We start from the raw sequence: 27,091 nt of genomic DNA on the forward strand, positions 1-27,091 counted from the left end.
TATTATGTGCCATTTCAAGCTGGAAGATCATGGGCCCTTAAATTTGGGGAAATGTTCACAATTTTTTCAGCTTATGCTTTTCTCCCTTCTGTTTTCTCTGTAATCTTTCTCTGGAGCTTCTATTAGTTGGTTATTGGACCTGCTGAGCTGGTTTCTATTTTTCCCTCTTTTTCTTTTTTTTTTCTTTTTGCTCTACTTTCTAGGAGACTTCTCCAGCTTTATATCCCATCTCACACTTTTATTGAGTTTTTCTTTTCTTCCATTATATTTTTCATTCTCTTTACTTTGGAATGCTCCTTTTTTATATTATGCTATTCTTATTTCAGCACAGCAGTACTTAGCTCTTAGTGGTATGTGTTTGGTGTTCTTTGAAGTTTTCTTCCCCTTGCAAGACCACTGACCTCCAAGTTGCTTGTTTCTGTTTATTTTGGTCTCTCAGGGTCATAAAAGGGGCTTTCTAGAGGTGCTGGAGGAGCTTGATTTGTCTGCCAGCATTAAGGAATGGTGTGGGGAGGGAGGGACACTAAAATGCTGATTGGAAGCTCTGAGTGCCTGCATAGGGCTTCTCTATTGTAAGTTTCATCATGGGCTGATATTAGAACACCTCCTGATCATTGGACACTCTGACATGAATCTCCTTAGTTGTCTTCTCTTGAGCATTTTTTCATTCCTCTGCCTGGAGGGTAAAAGCCGATTGCCCACATTCTGGGAACCAAATAAGAGAAGATGGCTGGTGGTCTCAGCATCTGATATGCATGTGTTCATCTAATCTCATTCATTTGCCTTCAACTGTGCTGTTTCCCCCTCCTCCTCCTCACGCAGCCCCCAGTCTAGAGGCCCTCTCTTTTACTCTCTATAGAAAATGAATCTCCAGGTATTTACTGGGGTTTGGGGGGATGGAGAAATAGCCCAGATATGTGGAATAGGGGAATCTGTCTGGGGATCTAAGTCCTTTTTAGGTAGTCTTTCCACCAGGCCTGCTGAGTTTTGAGCTTCTTCCACCCCCATCCTTTTGGAGTTTCTGTAGGTTAAGATGAGGTGGCTCCTATCTCTCCACTGCTAATTTCGGATTCAGGTCGGCCGTGCCATTTCCCTGCCTCCATCTGCATTAGTTTCCAGTATTGTACAGCTGTTGTCTCCTATTTTATTCTCCCTGTTCTTGGTTTATGGATTTTGAAAAAAATCATTTTACAAGGTGCCTGGCTGGCTCAGTTGGGGGAGTGTGTGACTCTGATCTCTGGGTTGTGAGTTCAAACCCCACATTGGGGGTAGAGATTACTTTAAAATTAAAAAAAAAAAGAATCCTTTCACTATCCTTTAATTGGGTTTGGGGAGGAAACAAAAGTAGCCTCATGTATCCACTCTTCCATTTGTACCTGAAAGCCTCACCATCACTGTTTGTTTATTGATGCCCAAGTGACTGAAGTTTTTAACAGGAAAATTCAGTGGCCTATGGTAAACACTCCAGAATATCCTTCAGAGGAAGAATGACCAGGCCACAGCCCTTTGATTAAGTGAATTCAGTTAATCAAGCTTTTTCTTTTAAAACAAACCTTTCCAAAGAGTTAATTCCTTTCCCACAACTCCTTTCTTCTTCTTCCATCTGTACCGCTGCCCCCCAACCTCTCATCCTCTCATCATGTCCAGTCCAAGGTGAAGTTCTTGTGGAGGAACCTTGGGGAGGTGTCAGGTTGCAGAGGATGAGGTAGTGAAGGGAAGGTGGAAAAACAAGGGAGGTGGGCTCAGTGCAGCACATAGTGTGGGATCTGTATCATGCCTTTATCAAGACTGCTGTGACTGTCTGTTGCTTCTTACTGGCTGGGGATCAGATCGGCAGTTCTCTTTAAAGCTGTGGCTTTCTTTCAAGCTCCGTAGAAGCTACACATATCACTGGCCTGGCTCCAACATTTAAAAAGAAGTGCACTTTCACTTCTTAGCTGTGGCGAGACTGATGTCAAGAGTGGCCATTCTGACTGCACAAGCAGGATAAACTTAGAGCAAGTCTGAGAGCATGGCTGCTTCTGTGATGGGCTTCCACTAGTTGTGAGCATGCCCTTCTACATTCCTTCTTCAGGGATCCCCTCTAGGGACTTCAAAACTTGATGTCATGTCATATTTATTTAAATGTGGTATATATTTTTCCCTATGCTTACATTTTGATTTAAAGTTTTGTTTTTCGGGCAGCCCTGGTGGTGCAGAGGTTTAGCACCGCCTGCAGCCTGGGGTGTGATCCTGGAGACCCGGGATCGAGTCCCACATCGGGCTTCCTGCATGGGGCCGGCTTCTCCCTCTGCCTGTGTCTCTGCCTCTCTCTTGCTCTCTCTAAATGAATAAATAAATAAATCTTAAAAAAAAAAAAAGTTTTGTTTTTCATTGGAGGAGTCCTGTAATGTATTTCTTTGGATCTAAGTTGGTAGAGATTCAGGGGATAATAAATAATGACCCCTCTACCTTCCTGAGTCCAGAATTAGTTGAGAGACAAAGCTTAGGGAGATCAAAATCTAACCTTTATTTTTCATTTTTAGTGGTAAAACATTTTGAAAAATGTCATGTTAGATCTGCTGGCCAATATGGGCATGGTTACTATTTCGATCCTGAATTTGACATCTTATCCACTCATTGACCAAATTGGACAATCGCAGGCCACTCCATGAGTGTCTGACCATCTAAAACTTTTAACAAGAATGAGAGGAATAGCTCTTGCAAAGGAGTTAGTAAGGGGCTGAAAGAGAGACGAGGGGGTATTCATGGAATGGAAGTTCCTTCCATGGAAGTGTGTTCTATTATATGAGGTCATATCAGTTTCCCTCAGGCACTCCCATCAATTTATAGCAGATGCTCAAAAAAAAAAAAAAATACTGTATTAGATCAGGTCGTATGACACATTCAGATTTCAGAAACATTAAAAGCATTTTCCCATCTTAGAATTCAGGAAGGATAGTGTTATAAGCCATCAATCATTTGTTCTTTTGGTAAACACCGTCACTATGGTTTGGCCTCAGTGGTTTGCACACCCTCAGCTGGGGCAGGGAGCCCCTGCTGAAATTCCTGGCCGGTTACAAACTCATGGAGAGTCCTCAGCATCCCTGAACCTCTCCAGGCTTGGTTTTCATCTGCTCAGTAAGGAATGGGGGACTAGCCCAGTACATAAACAGATAAAAAGGATGAGGGATAAATCTAAGCTTCCACAGCTAATTAGTTTCAGAGTTGAGACTGAAACCCAGGTATCTTCCTTCCCTAGTCTCATTGTTCTCTACCATAGCCATTTGAGTGACTTAAATTGAATGTAGACAAAACAGTTTAGCACCAAAGAAGCAATCATTCATTTGGTCATTCGTTCATTCAGTAGAGCATCCTTTTTTTTGTGCCAAACACTGTGCTAGGCATTAAGTATGAAGAAAACATGTTCTTGTCTATGTAGCAGCATGCAGCCTGCCCCCTTGCATATTTGCAGCCCATATGTGACCACCTCAGTTACCACCCTTTGTTGATAGCCTACTTGAAGCGCTTTAAACTGATTCCTGGTCTTCAAGGAGATACAGAAGACCACCCTAAAACCAGCAGCCCTCTGTGCTCTCCCTGAGACCTACAGTGATGCCCCTGTGGTAGATATGACCCCCCCCCCCCAACCCAAGAATAGCTCATACCATTTTATCACACAAGTACTTCAAGTGCCTAGAGAGAAAAACCAAAGAGTAAGGTCCAGAAACCCTTCCTTGATTTCATTGTGGCTGTTTCTCTCCTTCTGTTTATAGGGCGTGCAAGTTGGCATTACTATGTAACTATGCCGATGCCAGCCTCTACCTTCACGATCGCAGTGGGCTCCTGGGCAGAAATGAAGCCAGAGATCTGCTCGTCCGAGGATCTGGCAGCAGAGACATCACTCACACCTTCTGAGGCTGATTTCAGGTCGGTATTCGGGAACTTCTGAAAAACAAACACGGAAGGGAGTGGTATGATGTGTGTATTCCAAGCACTGGGAATGTGAGTCATCCCTGCTGAGAAACTAAACCAAAATATGATTAATCAAAGCAGGAAAAACCCTACTGAGAGAGAAAGAGTCTTGAGAGGCAGAAATGTGGGCATATTATTTATGCAGAAAGAAAGAGAAAAGAAGTATATATGAAGTCCTCTGGGAAGTCAGGTACAATAGTTTTATGTTTTGGTTAAGTCAACAGGGCCCTCAGATTCAACACTTTCCTTCCTTCTATACTTTTTAACTTTGGTTTTCAGTGTTTATTTGGTTAAAACACAACTTAATAAAAAGGAGTTGCTTATCTGTTGGATTACTCTGTAGGCCACTCCACTGTAAGGGTTCCGGGGACTGCTGTTAGCAGTACATCTATAGGGACGACCTCCCTCAGTGGGGCTAGTCAGCCTGCTTTGGAGCACAGGACACAGGTAGCTGTCACAGGGTTGTGGGGTTACGGGGAACCTACTGGGTCAGGAGTCTGTTTATTTTGGTAGCGATTTCTTCTTTTTTTCAGGGTGGATCAGAGAAAAATCAGTTTCAAGTTTTTTTTTTTTTAAGATTTTTATTTATTCATGATAGAGAGAGAGAGAGAGGCAGAGACACAGGCAGAGGGAGAAGCAGGCTCCATTCTGGGAGCCTGATGCGGGACTCGATCCCAGGACTCCAGGACTGTGCCCTGGGCCAAAAGCAGGCGCTAAATCGCTGAGCCATCCAGGGATCCCCGAGTTTCAAGTTTTTAAAAATCAGCGTAGGCCATTGGATGTTCACTTGCAGCCTCCCCAGACGTCCAGCTATTTCTAGCTTCAGAACCAAAAGGGAGGAGGGGAATGTATATAGGAGGTACAGAGTGTCCAAAATGTGCATCGTTGTATCATGTTCATTCTTAGGACCTTTACACTCAGCTCAGTTTACTCACTTTTCCTGTTTACACAGAGTCAGTAGGTCCAGTACCTTCTGGTAGAGAAAGCCCAGAGTAATAGTAGTTCATCCTTGAAAACCAACTAAGATATGCTTTTAGTGCAGATTCCTTTAGTGTCAATTGTATTTTGCCATGCTGCTTTCAGTCTTACTGCAGTGGCTGCAGTGGTGGTTGGTACTGTTAGGACATAGAGCCATCAAGTGCTCTCCTATGATAGGCATGTCTTATTGCTTGGGTTTTGCTTTTTGGAGGAGGGGAGGTAATTTCCACTTCCTGCTTAGGAACTTGCCCATTTTAGACTATCTTCTCTCAGCTATATAGAGTGTCTTGGTTGTTTATTGGATTTTATTTATGCACGCTTCAGGGAAGAGGAGAATTGTGGACAGAAGTGACACATGTTACTTCCATGTGGGAATATTTAGTTGCATTTGAGACCTTCAAGTGATCCCTTCCTCTGCCCCTGAGCTCAGAATAGGCCTCATTTGGCAATTTCAGGATTTCTGTGTAGGGAGGACAGGTGTCCTGGAGAGTTACTTGGATCCTCAGTGGACTTGTTTTAAGAAAGAAATAAACTTTTTTTTTTTGTTAAGCCACTGAAACATTGGTGTTATTTGTTATTGCAACATATCTTAGCCTTTCCTGAATTGACACAGAAGTCACTGGATGTTTGAAGTCAGGGAAAATCTTGATCTAAATGTTATCTTAGTTAGTCCTGTGGATAAGCCTAAAAGGTAGATTGGCTTTTTTAAATCTCCATTTTATAGATAAAGATACTGAGGCTTTAGACAGCAATGTGTCCATGTTCGTATCTCTACTGAGTTACAACACCTGGATTCCTATCTGGGCTTGACCCCTTACACATGTGATTCAGAATCTTACCTGGGGACTTTTTTTTTTTTTTTTTTAAGATTTATTTATTTGTTTGAGAGGCAGAGCTTGACTGAGAGGGGCAGAGGTAGGGGGAGAGAAAATCTCAAGCAGATTTTGCATGGAGCCCAATGTGGTCTTGATCCCAGGACTCCTAGCTTATGACCTAAGCCAAAAGAGTCAAACACTTAACTGACTATGCCACCCAGTCACCCCACCTGGGGACTTTTACAAACTGTGTATAATTTGTCCACGCCTCACCTGGAGTCTGATCCACCTTCCTGTCTGAAGATTCAGTGCCATGACTGAGTCACTGTTACTGATTGGAATGTGTTGCATTAGAACAGAAGACAGAACTTGAGAGTTCTGCCTTTGAGTGTGAAGATGCTGACTGTACTGCTTGGATAGGTTCTTGGGGCAAAGCCATACTTTCTTGCTCTGTAGCATAAAGACTTTACTTGAGGTTCTCTAATTCTTCATGGTAAAGAAGCAGCCTGATGGCTGCTTGACTATCAGAGGAGGTATGCAGTTAAAATCCATGTGCCTTCAGGGAAGGCAAAGAAAAAAATTTGTTATTTTGTCCTTGTAGTCATATTCCCAGGGATACGAGGTTGGGGAGTGGGCAACAACCATTTCTTATGTGCTCTCTCTGCTGCCTGGAGGCCACTGAGATGGCTTTTCACTTTGTTTGCATCCATAATTGTGAAGGAGGAGGCCATGGCCACTTCAAGTGGGCATTCTGGGGAGAGACGGCATCTGAAATTCCTCTTGGGATTTAGGAGAAGGGGGTCAGTATGATTCCTTTCTTGTCCTTTAGAGTATACAGCCAGCTGTGAAACAGGCAGAAAGAGAGCAGAGAAAATGTTCTGCAATTGCCATAAGCTGGACTGGGGAATACTCGGGTGCACAGCCTTAGCGGGCTAAAATTCCATTTCCAAGCTAGACAGACTTACCCATCCAGCTACCTGCCCAGCTGGACTGCTGTGACCTCCACAACACAGATACCCACAGCCTAATCCATGGCCAAAAAGTACCCTCTCTGTAGGCAAGCAGACTGGAAAAGAGGAAAGCCAGTGTGGCCATGCCCAGCAGAGCAGCCCGAGCCAGGTCAGGGGTGCCACTTCAGGGACGCATGTCCTTGTGTTGAAACGTGAGGCCTGGGAATGGAGTCCTTCCCACACTCCCTTCTGTGTCTGACACGCTATGACTAAGTTTTCCCTTCATTTATCACTGTGCTTGTCCATCACAACTATACTGCTGATAAAATAATAGCTTGCATTTGCTTAATCCTCCCCTGGCTGTGTGCTTCATGTGTGCTGTCTTTAGTCATCAGAGGGTAGCTTTGTGTTTTCATCTATTAAATCTCTGGGTCCATGCTAAGTTTGCCAACAAAGGTACTCTGAAGTGCCAACTGCAGTAGTGTTTTTGGTTATGTTCACATCTGGTCCCCTTGCCTTCCCTGCCCCCCCGCTTCTACTTCAAACCTTCCTAAGACCACCAGCTCAAATTCACGTAAATGTAACTTTTATAGGGGCCTTATATACCACAGGCTTTCATTTGCCTAAAGTATTCATCTGGGTCCCAGAAATTTGGCCAAAGTATTGGTCACTGAACTTTTGATCACTGTTCATGTGGGCTAAATTATAGGAAGAACATTCCCTCTTCCAGCTCCAATTCCACACATGCTCTGGCCCTCTTTGGGTGAGCATTTTGGTAAATATATTAATTAAAAAGCACTTAGGTAAAACTGTTGAAAGTTTATTAATTTTCTTCGGCAGTAGTATAACCTCCTCCAGCCGCAGAGGAATCTTTGTATTATGTTTCACCTCTGGAGGCCTTTGTTAAAGCACCATCTTCACTTTGGGCCCATACAGTTTAAGCATGACATGGAAACTTGGATAAAGTCCAGAGGAACCCAGCAAAAATGATTTAAAGCATGGAAAATGCACACCATGAAGAAAAAAGGCATTGAGGTTGCTCATTGTAAAGAAGGGATGGCTTGGTGGGAGAAACAGTCTTCTTGTGAGTTGTGAAGTCTGTGGACAGTTGCATGTAGAGCTTGCAGGATGAGGCTCTATGTCTGTGTCTTTGAAAAGCTAGAGAAGTAGGAGTCATACTTAAATCATGGGGGAAAATGCCAGTTTCCAGTACACATTTTGCCATGAGAAAAGCCTTTCCAAACCTTCCTGGCTTGGTATGATTTCTTCAGTCCTCGTGCCCTGGTGTATTTCAGCTTTCTGGCTTTTATAGCACATACTGCATTTTGCTTTGTAATATCCTAGAATGCCCTAAGGAAATGTGTCCGGCTTTCAGACACGACCGCACCATGGTGTATATTGACAGCAGTGTCAGCAACTCATCAGTGGCCGGTGGTGGTATTTTGAACAGTTGAGCATCTATTCTGCTTGCTAAATAAAATATGTTAATAAATTGTCTGAACATCTTTCTGTGTCACTGTACTTATCAAAATTTAAATATTTTTCTTCCAACAAAACTGTAAACTCAAAGATAGAGTTGGAAATTTATTCACATTTGTGTACGTGGCATACCTTTGGAGTGCCTTGAGTAGAGCAAGAATGCAGGAAGTAATTACTAAATAGTTGGGTTGAATTGTGAGAAAAGGACATGCATTCCTCAGGGAAACTTCCAGTGATTCCTTTTGAGGCTATGACAGGGAAACGTCTGTGTCAGCTACTTTCAATACATCTCATTCTTGAAACAAAAGGAGGGCTGAAGGAGAGAACCTCTTTAGGCAATTTCCAATCTTGTGATTATGAGTAAAACGTGGTCACTCTTGTGGAGAGGGCTCTTGTAAAATAATTTCAGCCCATTAGCTGTAGAAGAGGTAACCAGTGGTCTGGTTCCCATCATTTACCAGCCTAATATTTATTTCACCAGTTCTTCCCACTCTTGGCAATATTAATGGGCAATATCAACAAGGAGGAGCAGGAAACCAGAGAACCACAGAGCAGCTGAGCTCAGCTTCTAGAAAAATCCAGGATCCAGATTTACTCAAGATTAATGGAATACCTGGAGAGGGAAGGTTGGGAGGGAGGAGCTTATGATGACTCACGATGTGGTGAAGAAAATAATTCTTATGCCTTAGGAATGTTGCATGGATTAATCAGGATAATGCACACGAAGTGTTCAGAACAGTTCTTGGCACATAATAAATGTTCAATAGCAGTTGTGGTAGGAGTTATTGTTTATTATTCTTACTATCACCAGCGCAGATTATTTATAAAGAACAACCAAGCATTATTATTAATCTTAACTGTTAAAATATTTACCCTGATTATGAGTGTGGGCATAGAGAAGAGAGATTTACAAATGCTTGATTTGCCGATGATAGTGAGAGTAGGTTGGAACAGGCACAGATACAGAAATGAACAGCTGAAGGCTGGTGGGAAAGGAAGCATCTTTGAGTTAATTCTGCTTTCATGGAGGACTACTGATAACATTTTAAATGTACAGTATTCTCTCACCACTTCAGGAACAAGGCTGTTGCATGAAGAGGGACGAGGGCCTCATGTGGAGAGTTGTCACAGAACCACAGTGCCAGAAGAAACCTTAGAAACCATTCTTTTGTTTGTTTTTAATTAAAGTATAATTAACATACAACAAAATGCACAGATCTTAAGTGTTTGGCTTGAGGGGTTTTTGATGACTGTTTACACCCGAAACTGATAGAGGAGTTCCAACGCCCAGTAAGTTCCCTGCGATCAATTCCTCCCCTCTCCCTTGCAGTCATTTTTGTGAGATCATGTTAGAGACAAGGAGAAAGAGGCCCCAGCTACTGAGTTCCTTGCCTCACATCATGTTGGCCCCTCTGAGAACAGCCACTGAAGCCCAGCTTTCCTGATCCCGATGTCAGAACCTTTGTGTCATATTTCCTGATGCTACTTCCATTTTTTCCAAGATTTTAATTAATTAAATTTAATTTAGTTTTAATTTAATTTATGTTTGTTTATATATTTGAGAGAGAGAGACCGAGAGCGCATGTATACATGTAAGGAGGGGGAGGGGCAGAGGAAGAAGGAGAGAATCCCAAGCAGACTCCCTGCTGAGTGCAGAGCCTGATGTAAGGCTTGATCTCAGACCCTGATACCAAGACCTGAGCCAAAATCAAGAGTCTGACGCAACTGACTGACTGAGCCACTCAGTTGCTGGAGCCACTTCAATTTTTATTGGGAACCTTAATGGTCTCACTTATCCATAGCTTGATTGCTTTAAAGTCCTGCATTTTCTCTCAGGCTTTGAGTATGAAAAATGGTGCTAATAAAGGTTATGGAATAACCTTTATCCCCCTGGCTAGAGCTGTTCATGTCCAGAGAGAATTTAACTCACCTTTTCTCTTCAACAATATTGGCTTTTTTTTTTTTTTTTTTTTTTTTGAGACAGCTAGCATGTGAGCTGAGGAGTGAGGAAGGGCAGTGGGAAAGGGAGGGGGAAAATCCCAAAGAGGCTCCATGCCCAGTGCAAGCCCAGTGCGAACATGATACGGACTCAATCCCATGACCCTGAGATCATGACCTGAGCTGAAACCAAGAGCCAGACACTCAATAGACTGAGCCACCTAGGCATCCCTATGAATTGTCTTTTTAAAAATACCTCCAACTCTTCTCTGACCTTTCTTGGCTACAAGAAATAGTCTGGCCCCATGATAGATTTCTAGATAGGCCCGTGGAATGCCTCCTTGCGAAATTGTGCTTTGATAGATAGAATTTAAACTTATGCCCCAATTTTGTACTGAAGATGATCTCCATTTTCTCTAGGATTTAATGTGCTCTGAAAGGTTTTTAGTAGAGAGGGTATGCTTAAATTATCATCCATTATACATCTATATAAATATATTAGGTGGTTAACTCAATAAGCAGCTTTCTTTACATCATGAGACCTTTGATTGAATGGCTGCAGCGGCACAGTACTTGTCATTGGGTAGACATTTGCAACATGTTCAGTTAAATGTTTACCAATAGGCACCTTTACTTGCTTTCTCCATAAAGCAAGGGTATTGATCCAGGGGCTTTGGCTGGCATTCAATGCCCATAATTATATTCTGGCTGTTACCTTTTCCTGGTAGAAGTGTTTATGCATCTCCACCCATTTTTCTTACCCTCAACAGTGGTGAAATGTCATGGGTGCTGAAAGCTGTGTTCTCTGCACCAGGCTGTGAGAGGGTGAGGCTTATCTCCATAGCCGTGTGCATCTCCTTGGGCAGCACTGGCCTTGGATGACAGAAAGGCACTTTAGAATTCTGGAGAGGAATTATTGTTGTGGCCTGTCCCTACTGGAACATGCCAGCATTTTAAGGTTTTTCGCTATTCACTCTGAATCCAACAAGCACCCGTAGTTAGAATTATAATTTGTAAATTAAAATTAGAGGGGCTTTCCATTGTGTTTGAATAAAGGATGTGTTAACAGGCAAAAAACAACAACAACAACAACAAAAAACCAGAGTTCACTTTGATGTGGGTTTCTTTGGGTAGATAAGTTCTCTTGAGGCCTATGAGTCAGGTTCTAGGAATTCTTGTTCAGCTTCACCTTCGGCAGAATAACTGGCAGCGATCAGATGGTACTAGCTGGGCTCTGAACTGTTTCCTTAAAAGGTTGATTCAGTTCAATTTATAGCAAAAGAGGGAAAAGTGTCATTTCAAAAGTACCTCTGTATTCTATAAGAACACAACTTCCGATGGCCTTTGATAAGAGCACCTAGATTACTTTTTAGTACAATGCATTGTATTCTTTTGAAAAGTTGAAATCTGTCCTATCATTTGGTTCATTATTCTACCTGAGTCCACATCTTTTATTCTAGGAAATTTCAGAATGGGATCTTTAATTTGGCTTTGCACCATCCTTAACTTTCTGAGTTATGAATTGTTTCTGATTTGGAGATTTTTTTTTCCCATGGTGATATTCAAAAAGCACATTTCAGGGCAGCCTGGGTGGCTCAGCAGTTTAGCTCCGTCTTCAGCCCAGGGCCTGATCCTGGAGACCCGGGATCGAGTCCCACGTCAGGCTCCCTGCATGGAGCCTGCTTCTCCCTCTGCCTGTGTTGTGTCTCTGCCTCTCTCTCTCTCTCTCTCTGTGTGCTTCTTGTGAATAAATAATACATCTTAAAAACAAAAACAAAAAAACAAAAAGCATTTCAGAGGGCAGAAATTGTGCTTTTTATTTTCAGGAGGGGGTTGTTTTGTTGTTTTGAGTCTTGGGGGGATTTTCCCGTTTATTCTAAAGTAAGTAGTAAAACCTACTTTCACCTAGCTTAGATTGAAGCTACTCAGTCAATTTGGCACGTCAATAGGTATTTTGACCTATAATTTTTCACTGCTGTACAGACACAGACAAGAATTCAATTGAACTCTCTTGATTGCGAGCCCATCTAAACCACTGTCTCTTAGAAGTTGTGCATGTCTGTGAGAGTTGCTCACCTCCATGGCAACAAGAATAAACCTGATTTACCATAAAGTGCATCTGTTGATTTCGTGTTGTTCCCAGGTGTGTTGGCGTTTGTGGTCACATGGAATACCCCTGCCGTTTCCAGAATCCTTCTGCTACCACCCAGGAAGTTATTCCTCATCGGGTCTTTGCCCCGGTGTGCCTCCAGGGTGCCTGTTACGAGACCCTTTTGCCACTGGTCCGTCCTTGCCTCTCAGCAGCACACTCTGTCCTGGGAACACACCCGTTCTCCAGGCTGGACATACTCGTCGTCCCTGCCAACTTTCCAAGTCTGGGGATGGCCAGGTACGTTGTTCTATGGTGGCACTTGGATTACATGCTTCGGAAATTCTCTATTTCTTGCTTTCCCTGAGCTCTGTCAGAGCTGCCATTTGATTAGGATGATCATGCCTGGATATCTTGTTGCTGCCTTGAGGGACAGTTTGTGTGTAGACTGTACCCATGAGGGAAGGAGCCTTTGGGTGTCATGGGCCCAGTCAAATTTTACTGTCTCGAAATTAAAAGCTCACACTGTTGCTTGGATTGAAAACACATTGTGCCCCCAGAGTGATGTATGTTGGATCATGGCTGATGAGTGGCTGGTTAGCTTAGGTAGTGAGAGCATAATGCTAATGAGCCCAAGGTCATAGCTCTGGGCAGAGTAACACAACTTCTTTCCAGGGTCATGGGCTACTCGCCTAATCCTGACCAGCTGTCTCATCCATTCTCACCATTGGTCACAAGGGCAATGACTTGAGAGCCCCTCTGTCAGAGAGACTGTGGATGGATCAGTGTAAATCCATCACCACTGCTGGAAAAACAGCTCAAAGCAGATGGCCCATGGCGGGGGAGGGGAGGTGGTAGGAAGAGTCACTTGTCTTGCTACTATTTTTTAATATAGTATAAATGCATTATTCTCACTGTTTTCTTAGTTTGGTTCTTTTGGAAAATCAAGACATTCAAGTTGATCCTTTCCCTCTATGTTATTTTCACCTAAAACTCATTTTTAATGCTGTGGTTCATTCAGTAATAGGTATCTGTGTTTCACTTAGCATTTTACTTGCTATGCACTCAGGATTTTACTTGGTTATATTTCTGTTTGGAAATCTTAATCATTAACAGTGAATATGCTTGACTAAGGATAGGAAAAATAAGCTCATCAAAACATGTGATTTTTAAATTTTTCCCTATTAGTCAAGGAAATTCCTGCTGCCAATTAATTTCCATGCTTTTGAACAGCTGTCATTTGTGGTGTTTTCCCTGAAAACTGCATATGTTCTTACTAAAACCCCTGAGTAGAAAAGAACTGACCAGAACATTTGCTTTTGATCTTTACTATATACATGTACTTTTTTAAAGCTGGCCGGCTATTCTTAATCTTCAAGGAGGTCTGAGAAAGTCATTTAGGCTAATTTTTTATCCTGTATTTATAAAGATAATGGGAATGTAGAAACTAGGATAATCGTATATATTTGGTTAGGTGCATCAATATTGTTTTGGATATCTATATATAGAATTTGTCTTAACAAGGAGGCTTCTTTGGTCCCTTTGAAGAGTCTGCTGGACTTAGTTTAAGGAGAATTATTGGCGAAGAAAGGGTTGTTCATTAAATGTTTCTCATTTGTACCCAGTTTTGAGGGGCTGTATTTATTTGGGAGTTTTTAGCACTTTATGAGAGTTGCAGTTTTTCAGGGCATGTTTGCTAACAGGTCCAAGTTCTGACCTGAGGAAACCAAAGGGAGAGTATTTTTCATACAGAGGACCTCATTTTCTGTAGCTCTTTCCTGACAGCAGTCAGCCAAAACCAGAATTTGTTGACCTGCAGGCCATTCTATAAAGCCTCTCTTTGAAAAAGTTTGCGTGCCCAAGCAGGTAGGCAGTGGGTTTGCTGCTTTTTGAGATATTTAAAGTGACTTAAACATGCTTAACTCTGTATTTTGAAAGTAATAAGCCTAAGAACCCTAAGGCCAAATGGTACTGGGCACAAATGTCAGAAAATGTGGTGGTGATAATAACTCAGCAGCAACAAGACTGCCTTTATGCTTAAAAACAGAAGAACCGTACATTTAAAAATTTGTGGTTGGTTGTCAAGTATCATTTTTCCCTCATTTTTTTTTCTTTCTTTTTAGACTGTGGAAGTAGTCTGCCCTGGTCTAGATGTTTTCCTGGGCTTAGTTACTGTCCCCATATTTGAGCTATTGAGGGGGAATTGTGGTATCTTCCACTCCTAGTTGGGGGTAGCGGGGGGGTGGGGGGAAGCACTCTGTTTTTCCTAACTCTGGACTAAATTGATTCCACTTGCTTGGCTTGACTCTCGCGGGATCCTAACACCTTGAGCCACATGCGACTGAGCGGGGTTTATGACTCAGCTGGCTCCCGGGGCCCTGCTGCCTGATTTATGGTCGGGGCTTTGCTTGGGGCTCTGTAAAAGCAAAGCTGCAACAAAAAATGACGGTCTTGTAGGTCAGCTCTGTACCCTAACCCGGAACGGAGAAATCTGAAGTCTAGTAGGAGCCATCCAAAAAGATCTCTGCTCTGAAACTTGCCATTGTCTTCTTCATTGTAATGCACTAGAGATCAAAGGATTTCTTGGTAGATTAAATGGTTCTTTGCTGAGTTCACATTTTATAAACATGTATGCAAGATCATAAATTCCATACCTCTGGATTTCTTTAGTGATTAGGTCTTAATCATAATGAATACCATTTTATACCATTGTAGTATTCTTTTTTGATGAATGGAGTTAAACATTCCCACATGAACTAAAATGGATAGATTGTTAGTAACCATTTTGAAGAGTTTTCAAAATTTTTGGATGATATCTGTAAAGATTTCACTATGTTTATGATATTACATATCATAGTTGGTATGGATAATCTTAAAACTCTCTTTTTTGGAGCCTGATCCCAATATTTCAATAAAGTGGGGAGAAACACTCTTTTATAATTTGAATGTATGCTAATGACAAATCAATTTATAGGAAGGTAAGTGGCACAGAGACAACATTTTGGAATTTGGAATGCTTTTCAAAACCTAGCAGTAACTAGACTATTTCTCAAAACTGCATGTCATAGTTTTTTGTCACTTTTTGTTACGAGAGGAACCATTACGTATCCTTTCTCCCCCCTCCTTTTCTCAGTCACATCTCTCCAGGGGAGAGAGGTTTTCATTCTATTCTGATTCTGAGAAAAATCCCTAGTTTGCCTTTAAGACACTACTGACTAGTTCCAGTCCCATAATTTTCTCACTTAGTGTGTGTAGGCTTTCTGTTTTTGTTTCGTTTTGCTTGTGCCTTCCATAGGCTGAGTCTTCCATATAAGGAGCTGTGGAGTGTACCTTTCTTGGATTGAGTAATATGGTGTCTAACAAAAGATATGAATGCATTTAGAGTGAATCTCCAATGTGGAGACCCACTCTCTTCATGTTTATTTTTTATTTTTTTTTCATGTTTAATTATAATTAGTGTTCTGCCATTTTCATTGTAGTCTCATATTTTCTCAGGTGTTTCAGCTAGAGATTGACTAGTAAGCCTCATTTCCCAAGTATTGAGAAATACATGAAAGGAGCTCATCATCATGCTTACACTCTTTGTTATAATAATAATAATGTTAATGAAATAATATCCTGGAACCAGATTTATGACAGTTGCTTAAAAATTAACACCTCAGTCTTACCTCTGCCCGTGTTTATAATAAATGCCTTGGTTCACCATTTGTCTTTCAGCAACTTACAATTACATGTCATGGGGCATAATTAGGTTGCAGAACTATCATGCTGACATACAAATACATTCCTTTTTTTCCCCCCCTCCTCTATTTGAATTTCAAGAATCTCTTGCAAACCATTTCAGAGTGGTTTTATGTTTAGAGTACAGTATAAAAAAGCTGTGTTTTCTGTGACTCTACTTCCTGGCTGTACCATTTGCATGTGGCTTCACCCCTGGTTCCCCTTGGAAAATTGGGGGGAAAAAAGTGTGGTTGACATTAGGTGATAATTCTGCTTTGAGTTGTTTTTCCATTGGTTTCATACCAGATTGTCTTGTTCGTTTGTTCACTGTTTATTTATTCATCTGTTCATCCTTCCAGTAAATTTCTTTTAAGCACATACTATGTACCAGGTGGGATTTAAGATGCTGAGTCTGTAGGGGTGAACAAGATTGATGTGATCTCTGTCATCACAGAACTTATATTCTAGTTAGAGGAGAGAATTGTTTACTTAAAAACCAGGAACTAAGCTGTATGCTATGAACCAAGTCATTGACAGAGTGATTGTTAGGGTCGGGGCAAAGAAAGACTTCTTAAAGAGTGGCAAGTGCTATGAGACTGGAGAACAGAAAGGAGCCAGGCTTGTGACAATCTGGTGGAAAAACAACCCAGGCTGCGGGGAGATTAGGTCCAAAGGCCCCAAGGTGAGAACCACTGAAATGGGCTAGAGAAGCAACAAGAAGTCCAGTGTGTCTGGAAGGCAATGAGCTTTTAGAGTGGCTTTTCTTCATTCCCTCCTTACATGCCAGGAGATTGCATGGCCCTTCAGGTCTTGGGTCACTGGGCAGTATGAGGAGGGCTGGGAAGAGCCACCAAGAAATGGCAGATGTTGAGTGGGGATTGATGGTTCTGGGCATCAGGTATTACCGGGAGAGAGTCCCAAGAGAGGTCAAGTCTTTTCTCAGTTTCATGAGGATCAGCAGTGCCATACTGTTTTGTGATTGGCTGGTTAGAACCCGACTTGGCCTAGCAACTGCTGTCCTTTAGCAGAATTCTCCACTGCAGGGGCATCAGAGCACCTGGCGCAAGGACTGGCCATTCTCCTTTGTGGAGCAGGGAGAAAACAGTCCCAGGCCACCACGTTTCCTTTCCCCTGTGGCTGCTGATTGATTCTTTCCCAGCTTTTTTGACATGTTAGGTCACAGGGAGGGAGGCAGTGTTTATGTATTTGGTTGCCCTAATTTTTAAGTTTCTCAAAGACTGAACAAAAATAGGACTGATAAAGAACAGCGAGAAATAATCATCAGTTACTTACATATCTTCAGGGTGCTCTGCAGCAGGGAAAGACTATAAATATAAAGCTCCCTATTCTACATGGCTTGTTCTAAAAGATGTGATTGTGCAATAGAAGGCTTCTGGGTACTTATCCTAGTTCCTGACTATTGCAGGCACAGTTTTCTCAAGTACCTCAATTTGGGAATGAACAGTGCGCACATACATGCCCAAGAGTGCGCGTCACCAGCTTTCCCTCCGCCCCCTCCTCCTGGGGTTAGACAGGGTGTTGTCCTGTTTATTCTTATCTCCCAGCCAATGTGTAATAGAATAAGCAAAACATAACATGCTGGTACAAAGGGCCTTTTTTTTTGCAGCCTTCTAATTGTGCTCCTTTCTGCCAGGGAAGGAAGCAGTCATAAATTTCTGTCATTATCTTAAGTAGTAAGGTTCCACAGCTTTGGGAATTTTTCTTTCTTGTTCTTTGTTAGCTTCTACTTGAATTTTTTGATCCTCCCCTCCCCAAACCGAAACTGGCATATTTTTAAACAGTCCTTTAAATCTGGGGGGATGTGACCCCATGGTTTTAAGGCAGGACACAACCATAGTGGTTCTTTCCTTTGGGCATCTGATTTGAGCTGTAGACGAGTGCACCTTTCTCTCCACCAGGGCTGCCAGCCCTTCCGCTCTCTTTGATGTGCTGAGGATTTGGAGGGCATCTATGTGTGGGTTTTGTTTCTTTGTTATTGTGCTTTGTTTCCCAAACTCTCAAATTCTCACATTTCTTTCTGAATTTTAAAAAATATTTTGAAGGGGCATTTCGTTCCCCTGTTTTCCAGTGCAGTTCTTCTCTGTTTTTTTAAGTAGGTGGGTGTGAATGATAGAAAGCAGCTCGTACCATCCTTCTCTTTTTCCTACGAGACTTTCATCCTTTGTTCACTGGCATCCCTGCCACTGCTATGGTGATGAACCAGTGGGTGAGTAGTGAGGTCCATGCCAGGAGGCAAACTCACAAGCATCCCCTTTGCTTTCTCTGTGTTCATGTCTCCATTTCATTTTTTAAAGATTATTTATTTATTTGAGAGAGAGAGAGAGCGGAGCATGTGAGAATACAAGTGGGGGGTGGATAGGTACAGAGGCAGAGGGAGAAGCAGCCTCTCCACTGAGCAGGGAGCCTGACCTGGGACCCAATCCCGGGACCTTGGGATCATGACCTGTGCTGAAAGCAGAGGCTTAACTGACTGAGCCGCCCAGGCTCCCCTTCTTTTAGTTTTTGATCTTTCTTTTTCTCTTTCTTTTTTAAAGATTACTTATTTATTTATTCATGAGAGAGACAGAGAGAGAGAGGCAGAGACAGAGGCAGAGGGAGAAGCAGGCTCCATGCAGGGAGCCTGACATGGGACTCGATCCCGGGTCTCCAGGATCATGCCCCAGGCTGAAGGTGGCACTAAACTGCTGAGCCACCCGGGCTGCCCTTTATTTTTCTTCTTGATAAAATTATCTGACTTTGTTTCCCTCCTGTCTTATAGAGAAGGTTCTACTGTGTTCTAGTTCTCGTGTTTTTCTTTCTTGAAATAGAAACTGGTATTGCTAAGGTTATGTTCTTCTGGGTCTCTGAAAGCCCTCTGCTGTGATTATTGGTTACCTCTGACAATACCAGTTTACCCCGAATGAGGCAGGTAGTGAGGAGGTGTACATATGCTCCATTTTTCATGGCGCAGGTGCAAGAGGATCTCTGAGGTCCCTAAGTCACGTAGAGCTGGCCAGTTGGAGAGAAAAGTAGGAGGGTCTCATCGTAGGATGGCTCTCAGAGTCTGGGGTTCAGACTTAGGTGAGTGTTTTCTGTAGCTCTCTCTGAGGCTTGTGTATTTGCTTCAGGGTCTGTCCATGGAAATCATAGTGTCATGAAGACCGGCACTTACCGTAGGCTCATTTTGAGGCAGCCACAGAATCTGGGTACCAGGCAAATTCTTGGATCACATGAGTATGTTGGGGCCTGGCTCGCTCTTTCTCTTCTGTTGGAACAACAGCAGCGTGAACTCACAGCTTTTGGCTTAACCAGAATGTTCTTGCCATCAAACAGCTGCGCTGCTTGTCAGACCCAGAAGTAGCATTTTATCATCATTACGCCACAATTCCTCACCCTCTGAAAGATTACGCTTAAGTGTTTTGTTTTCTTTGAACTGTACTCCACACACATAGACTGACAGTCCTACCTTCACAGAACACTACTGGGGCCATCCTTCAAGAGAAGTTGTCAGGCCTTTGAAAGGCCTTCCTGGAACAATCATCCCTCTGCCTACATGTGTAATCTTCTTCTCTCCATAGGCCCCTAATCTCTTCCAGCCCTTGAGCCTGAGATGGCCATTCGGCACCACCTTTCCCTTTTTCCATTGCAAAGAAAAGCTTTTTATTTCACCTTGCACCTCCCACTTATTTCTCCACAGAAGCATCATTACTGAAGCATCCATTCCCATTACGGAAGCATCCATTCCCTGTGTGAAAAAGAACAATAGAATTCCATGCGTAAAGTTGCCAGAGTTGGAATATTCCCAATCTTGTGGGCTCTCGCTCCTCAGACCACTATACAGAGCGAGTAAATGCTACCATCTTCTGGACTGTGTTACATATATACATGGGCATGGAGCTGTGTATGTATTTCTTTGAAGGCTAGACTCCTTTGAGGGAAAACACCAGCTCTGGAAACCATCCTCAATCAAGGCACTGTGTATGAATAGCTCTACTCGGTGGGAACATTGCTTCTGTTGTATTACAGCCAGTGGTACCTGGAGCCCGCTGACATCTGAGCCACAGAGGCCTGTGTGCATAAAGTGGGTAAGGAGTAGCCTTGTCACTTTACCCCACCCCTGAAATATAGCTGAAAGAGTATAGTGGCTACCTTTTGTTGAAAAGTAGTGTTCACTTTAAAAGGCCAAAGATGTAAGGAGGTGCTCCTTTAAAAAATGGATTACTTTTTGGGAAATTGATTACTTTGTGGGATTTGTGGGTATAATGCAAAAGTTCACCCTGGTTTAACCCGAGTAGAGCTTGGAGAAGAACATGTTATATTTCTTGGTTAACTACCCATGCTATTTATAGAGGTGACTCCTCAGAAAGTCTAGACATTGTTTCGGGAAGACAGAATGCCAAATCTGCCCTTCACTTTCCCAGTTAGCTTGCTGAAAATAACCACCTCCTCTTCTCAAAATGGGGAAAATGGGAATCTTAGAATTCCATTTCAGGAGAGCGTGAATGATACTTGGGCTCCCTGGCCAGGAATTAGAAAGGGCAAGGAGGGAGGGTGCTCTTGTGACCCTGGGGACCTACCCCAGGCCTTGCTCCTCACTGGCCAGCTTGCTGAATTGTGGGGACTGTGGTTGACAGATCCTTATTTTTGAGTTGGCCTCCTCCAAGCAGAGACCCTGAAAACTTTCTGAGAGTGAGCCAGCTGCAGTTTCTGGCTCTTAGCGCACATATGCCATTTCTGAACATCCTATGGAAAGCTGGCAGTTGGAAAGGCCAGGATGGGCAAAGCCATGAACTCATTTGGTAAACGTGTATCAGTGGGCAGGTGTGATGAATGCTGATGATTCTGTGGCTATGAGGAAACAGGAGACCTTTAGTCTGAATTAGGGTTTTCTACAGCAGGTTCCAGGGAAGACTAGTTTTGTGGAATGTTAGTAATGTGGGAAAAGGAACTATGGCTTAATTAATTTAGGAAATGAATGGATTAAACAGAGTTAAAATGGAGTCTCTGCTGGAGGACTTCTAAGAAAGCCTTTAATATCATTATTATCTTGATTTAATATCCCGGTGTGTATGTGCCTGTTGAAGAGAGGGCCAGAAGGTACAATATTCCTCTGTGTGTTGTGCCCAGGGATTCCCCCTCAATAGTGTGCTTTCCATGGGACCATCACGGTCTCCAAGACACCACATCCTCAAAACAAACCTTTGAGAAGTGATTTCATTCCAAAGTATCTTGGAGTCCATTGTACAGCTGGCTATGGAATCCACCTTTCATTGTATGAGTGTCACTTGAAGACCTGCTGTGTGTCAGGCCCTGGGAGGGCCCTTGCTTTATCTCAGTGAGGAAGCTGGGCTCATAACTCAGTGCAGAAGGCCCCACACTTTTCTGATTATACATCTCTTTTTGAACAATCACCCCTTCATTTATTTATATGTGTTTATAAGTTGTATTTAGTGCAGTGTTTATATAGTAGGTACACTAAAAAATACACACAAATATAGAAATTTAGAAGGACGAGAAAAAATATTTTTAAAGATTTATTCATTTTTGAGAGGGGGAGAGAGAGAGCACAAACAGAAGGAGGACAAGAAAATCCCAGGCTTATGATCTAACTAGGTCTTATATCAAAAAGAAAATGTATGTGGATGTAAATTGCTGAATGAAACTGAATCACCTCCACCCCTATTCAACATAAAAACTCAAACCTAATTAAATCAGAGAATGTTAGCGTTCTAAGAGACACTCTGCAGACGATTCCAAATCAACCCCTCACTTTTTCAAAGAAGAAAACTAGGCCAGGGACAGAAGAGACAGAGGGAGAGGGAAATCTCAAATGGATTGCACCAAGCCCAGAGCCCCACACAGGGCTCCATCCCACAACCCTGAGATTACAACCTGAGCCGAAACCAAGAATTGGATGCTTAACCTGCTGCACCAGGTACCCAGGGAAAATTTTTTAAAGAATTTCTGTGTCTTCTTGTACCCCAGCAGATGGGATTCCTTGAACCGGGGTCCCACCACAGAGACTCTGATTCAGTGGGTCTACAGTAGGGTCTCAGCATCTGCAGTGTTAACACATTCATGCCAGTGATTCAGCTCATGTGCTAGAGAGCAGTGGTTTGGTGGGGACTTTGTGGGGGTTGGTGGGCATCTCTGAATAGGTTATGTATCTCTTGGGCAACTTTCAGACTCCATACCCTGCCATCTTCTTGCAGGTGAGAATGTCAGACTGAGGAAAGAAGACAGTGGGGAAGTTCCATAGTGATGCTCCCTGCTTGTCTGTTACTCCTAAGGAAGGTATGTTTCCAAACATACCCACTGGGCCCAGTGACAGGTGGGGATCCCAGGCAAGTCACTGGGCCTCCCTGGCCTAGTTTTCTTCTTTGAAAAAGTGAGGGGTTGATTTGGAATCGTCTGCAGAGTGTCTCTTAGAACGCTAACATTCTCTGATTTAATTAGGTTTGAGTTTTTATGTTGAATAGGGGTGGAGGTGATTCAGTTTCATTCAGCAATTTACATCCACATACATTTTCTTTTTGATATAAGACCTAGTTAGATCATAAGCCTGGGATTTTCTTGTCCTCCTTGGGCAGTGTACTCCACCTAAACAGCAGTGGGCGTTTAATTTTTAGGCCCCCAAGCAGAAGGTTCAGAAGAGGCCTCGCCTACTCCTGGTTAATTGCAAAATAAACAGATCTCAAGGGCAGGGGCCCCTTCCTTTCATAATAACTGCCTCTGCTCAGTGCACCATCAGTGCAAAGCAGCACTTCCAAATACCACACCAGGTGAGTGCTCCATGGATGAAGCCTTCATCCTCTAGCCCAGATATTTACAGCTGGGACCCCTTCCCCTCCCCTCTGAGATGGCAGCTAACTTGTTTCCCCCACCCCCTGTTTTTAGCCTCCAGATACTTCCATTTGCAAGCTAATAAGTTGCACGTACATATGTTTGAACAGTTGTCAGGCTTGTCTGCCTCTCAAACTGTGCTTTGGTTTAAAACAAACAACAACAGAGAACCCAAAGGAGGGGATGGATGAAGACATTTTAGTTGTACCTGCAGGTGGTGTTGTTTTGACCTTGACAGTTTTAAACGACCTGTCAAGCACCTTTGTGTGCTCTTGGGCACACCCACCTGGAAGATATTATATCCCCTAAGCTTTATGTGCCCCAGCAGGCAGGCACCAGGTCCCTGGATTTTGTTTTCATCCATAGAGGGTTAATGCATGCATGGCAGGGCTTTACTGAGAAGGGGCCCAGCTACAAACACTGTTTTCATTTAATTCTGATTTCTCTTCTCTCTTGGCCTAACCGTCCCTGCCCTCAGGCCCTCCCCGCCTCCCCAGTTCCCTCCAGACTCCCTCCACCCCCTATCAGCCTTCCCTGCTCTCTCACCCCTCTGTTTGGCTTCAAACCATTTATTTCTGGCTTTGATACCTTCTTGCAGAGCTGCAACCAATCAGGAGATTAGGCCCCCAGAGCTGAGTGGGGCACACTGCCTGGTAGGGGGCTCCAGCCCCAGGCCACTGCAGGAAATCGGGCCCAGAAAGCTTGCCAGCCTCCAGGACCCTCCAGCTTGGCTCCTTACCAAGATTGGTGACCAGATTCCCTAGGGTAGGGGGCAGGGGCCCCTCTGCTTCAGTGCTGTCTGGGAAGACACGTTTGGGAATGATTTTGACCTTACCTCCGTGGTCCAGGGTCCTCTGTTGCAGCTGTTTGAGATTTATCTTTTTTAACTTTGAGTCTTCCCTCTGCTTTCTGAGCCATACATGGTGGTGCTGCAAGTTGGGGTGAGAATAGTGAATGGACAAATGAAGAGAGCCCATTGGATTCAGCCTTGTGCCAAACTGGGCCAGGATTGTTTCAGAATATTCAAGGATACAGATGATGGGTCTTTACCTGGGAATGCCTCTTCCTTGGCATCCATGCCTGAGGCCCCGAGTTGTTGAAGGAAGTCTGTTCTCTGTTTCTAAAAGAAGAGATAACAGAGCAGGTACTTGTTCTCAAGACCAAACGTGTATCTTATTGCTCTTGTAGTACTTCCTCCAAAGTCTGAAAGAAACAGGCCCAGACCTAGATAGTCACCTAACCACCATTGGCACCATCACTGTGTTCACAGAAACTGTGAACTGTTCTGTACAGGAACCTTGTACTTAAGATTGGTACCCGTCCCTTCGTGAGACTTACCAGTATGGAATGAATGTTAGAGGAGGCTGAGGCCTGTGTGGTGTGGGAGTGACTGGACTGGGTCTCCCATCGTAGGAGGAACCTGGTCTCAGAGAATGGAAGAGAAGCAGAAGTATGGGTGAGAAAATGGCATTACTGTGTGTGCCCCTGCACTTCCCTTGGGTCTTTGAGCCTTCACACAGGGTTCTGTTTGGTCCAAGCTGCTTGAATTGCATTTTTGTCATTTACAACCCGGGACCCTCACTAATTTACAAGGGCTCCTTTTTCACCTGTACAAACAAGCATCATTAGACCTTAGGATTGAAAAGAGGAGTCGGTGGCTTTGAGCAACTTGGGATCCTTTTCCTTCTGATTCTCTAGGGGTGATATCACCTGGGCAACTCTTTACAGCTTGCAGAGTGTCTTCATATATATTTTTTTCCCGCCTCATTTGAACTTCACAGACAAGCTCTCAGCCCTGCTAGGGCCTAGCTGTCACAGGTTCCCCACAGCTTCCTTCAGGACTGGCCCCACCCTGGCTCTCCAGCATGGCATTGCTCCTGCTTGGAGAGGCCCCTCTGGATAGCCACTGCTGTGATTTCCCATCCCCCAGGCAGGGTAAGCTCTGCTCTCCATTCAGCCCTGTAGTTTATCTTGTGGGGTGGTGAGTCTCAGCAGGCGCTGACAGCCAGGATCAGGGCCTAGGCTTCTGTGACTTTTGGCCTCTGAGGTGTAGGGCAAGTGGATTCTAACGATGGGTTTGCTTGAGCTGAGGGGTAGAAACCTGTAGACCCATATGTGCATGGGTTGTAAGCTAAGCAAGGGCAAGCCCCGGGCAACCAAGTACACTTAATATCTTTTCCTTTGGTTTATTTCACTTTGGTTAGCCTTTTGAACCGTCGTGCTGTTACTGCGTGCTTTTTCTTTTTCTTTTTAAAAAAGATTTATTTATTTATTTATGATAGACATAGAGAGAGAGACAGAGAGGCACAGAGACACAGGAGGAGGGAGAAGCAGGCTCCATGCCGGGAGCCCGATGTGGGACTCGATCCCAGGACTCCAGGATCGCGCCCTGGGCCAAAGGCAGGCGCCAAACCGCTGAGCCACCCAGGGATCCCCAACTGAGTGCTTTTTCAAAGCTGGTACCAGTCCTCCCTCCACCCCAACCTCCAGATGCCATGTGAGATGATGGAAAGACACTCAGGTTTTAGAGAGGACTTTTGAGAAGGACTGGATGTTATGTGCCATGGACTTGTGGAACTCAGCCCAGTTACTCCTTTGTAAGATCTCATGACTTCTCACCTCTGGGACTCTTCCTTTTCTCATTAGATAAGATCATGTGTGACCTACCTGGTGCAGTAGTCTCTTGGCAAATACTGGTCTCTTGCTTCAGAAAGCTTGGAGAAATTTGGTAGTTTTGTGGATCAAAAAACACCTAAGAGTGGCTCTTTATTAGGGTGAATCACGAACTTTAAGATCCCTATCAACCCAGAATCTCCATGATCCTCTGAAATAATAGCTCCAGGGAGAAAATAAAAATAGGTGTGTTAAGTTACAATGGTAGTATGAAAACATGAACGGTTTGTTACAAAAAGTCATTGAGTCCAGATTTCTCAGACTGTTCAAATGGAATTTCTCAATTCAATGAAGGAGCATTTTAGAGTAGCACTTGCATTCTTGTTAGGTTTTCCTTCAAGGATATAGCTTGAACTTTAGTAGTTTACATGGTGGTTTTTCTCTCCCCCCCCCCCCCCCCCCACCAAAGTTGAAGAAGTCAGTAGAATAAAACCACCGGACATCTTTGGTTCAGGTCAAATGCATTTCTTAGTTCCTTTTTCACATCTAAAAGAAATCCTGATCAGGGCACCCTGGTGGCGCAGCGGTTTAGCGCCGCCTGCAGCCCAGGGTGTGATCCTGGAGACCCAGGATCGAGTCCCACTTCAGGCTCCCTGCATGGAGCCTGCTTCTCCCTCTGCCTGTGTCTCTGCCTCTCTCTGTGTGTCTCTCATGATAAATAAATAAAATCTTTAAAAAAAAAAAAAAAAGAAATCCTGATCATCTGGGGATGTGTGGCTCAAATCAAGTCAGAGGGTGAGTCCACCCTCTGGACTCAACTGGACTGTCCAAGCCCCCCGGGGCTCTGGGTCCGCCAGTTGGAGAAAATTCTGTGACCTTGACCTCTTTTCCTGTCATTTATGGATTGGAGATGGAGCCCTGTCTACTCCTGAGGCAGCTGTGTCTGGTCTGTTCTTGGTGGTGTCAGAGGCATTATCTGACCTGTGCTTAAAAGGACCAGGTGAGGTAAACTTCCAAAATCTGTGTCATCACACCTGCCACTTCCAAATGGAGCCAGAGGGGCTCCGAGACAGGAAGAAGGCCAGGATGGAGGGGGTGAGCAGTGGCAGGTGGGGTGACATCCTACTCTGTTCTGATGTGAATGCCAGCCCTGCTCAGGCTGCCTTCCCAAGGCCCCTCTCCAGAAGTACACACAGCATTTTGTAAAGTGTACCCACCGGTGTTGGTTGACATATTCCTGAAGGCCAGAGTGGGAATGGTTTAAGATGCTTTTGCAAAGCAATCAGCCTAAAAGGGCCTTGGAATCATAAGTTTCTTTAGTGCAATTGTTTCCTAGTTTTGTTCCTTACCTCTGTTCCCACCTCCCTTATTCCTCATCATTCCATATATACTTGTAGCAGTTTTTTTATATAACTTCTTGTATCTCTTCCTGCAATGCAATAAAACTATATAGACTTTACTCCTCTTCCCTTTTCTTATACAAAAGGAGGCAGAGCACACACCCTGTTTACTCTGTGCTTTTTATCACTTAACATTACGTCCTTAACATTACGTTTCTACTAAGTCTTAGTGAGTTCTCTTTCTGTCTCATTCTCTTTTTTAATTTAGTGGCATGGTGTTCTATTCTGAGGATGTTTTCCAAAATACAGGTCTTTGAGTCCCCTCCCCACCCCCATCCCACTATTTTACTATTGTAAACAATGTTGCACGGA

The 27,091-nt window shown here is 43.6% G+C and overlaps 1 protein-coding gene across 35 annotated transcripts in view; it reads left to right on the forward strand.

Annotated features, from left to right (window-relative positions):
- Positions 1–27,091, forward strand: part of AOPEP (aminopeptidase O (putative)) — a 334,839-nt gene that overhangs the window by 76,061 nt on the left and 231,687 nt on the right. For 34 of the 35 annotated variants that reach the window (XR_012002590.1, XR_012002591.1, XR_012002585.1 and 31 more), the window contains 2 exons: positions 3,756–3,909; positions 12,258–12,503. Coding sequence is in view for 22 of the 35 variants with exons in the window: in XM_072763609.1 (XP_072619710.1) it covers positions 3,756–3,909; positions 12,258–12,503 (400 nt within the window). In the remaining 13 variants the exon portion in view is untranslated. The remainder of the gene's footprint in view (positions 1–3,755; positions 3,910–12,257; positions 12,504–27,091) is intronic. The other variant, XM_072763690.1, reaches the window with a different exon arrangement.

Source organism: Vulpes vulpes, chromosome 1, assembly GCF_048418805.1.
Source record: "Vulpes vulpes isolate BD-2025 chromosome 1, VulVul3, whole genome shotgun sequence".
Classification (NCBI taxonomy): Eukaryota; Metazoa; Chordata; class Mammalia; order Carnivora; family Canidae; genus Vulpes; species Vulpes vulpes.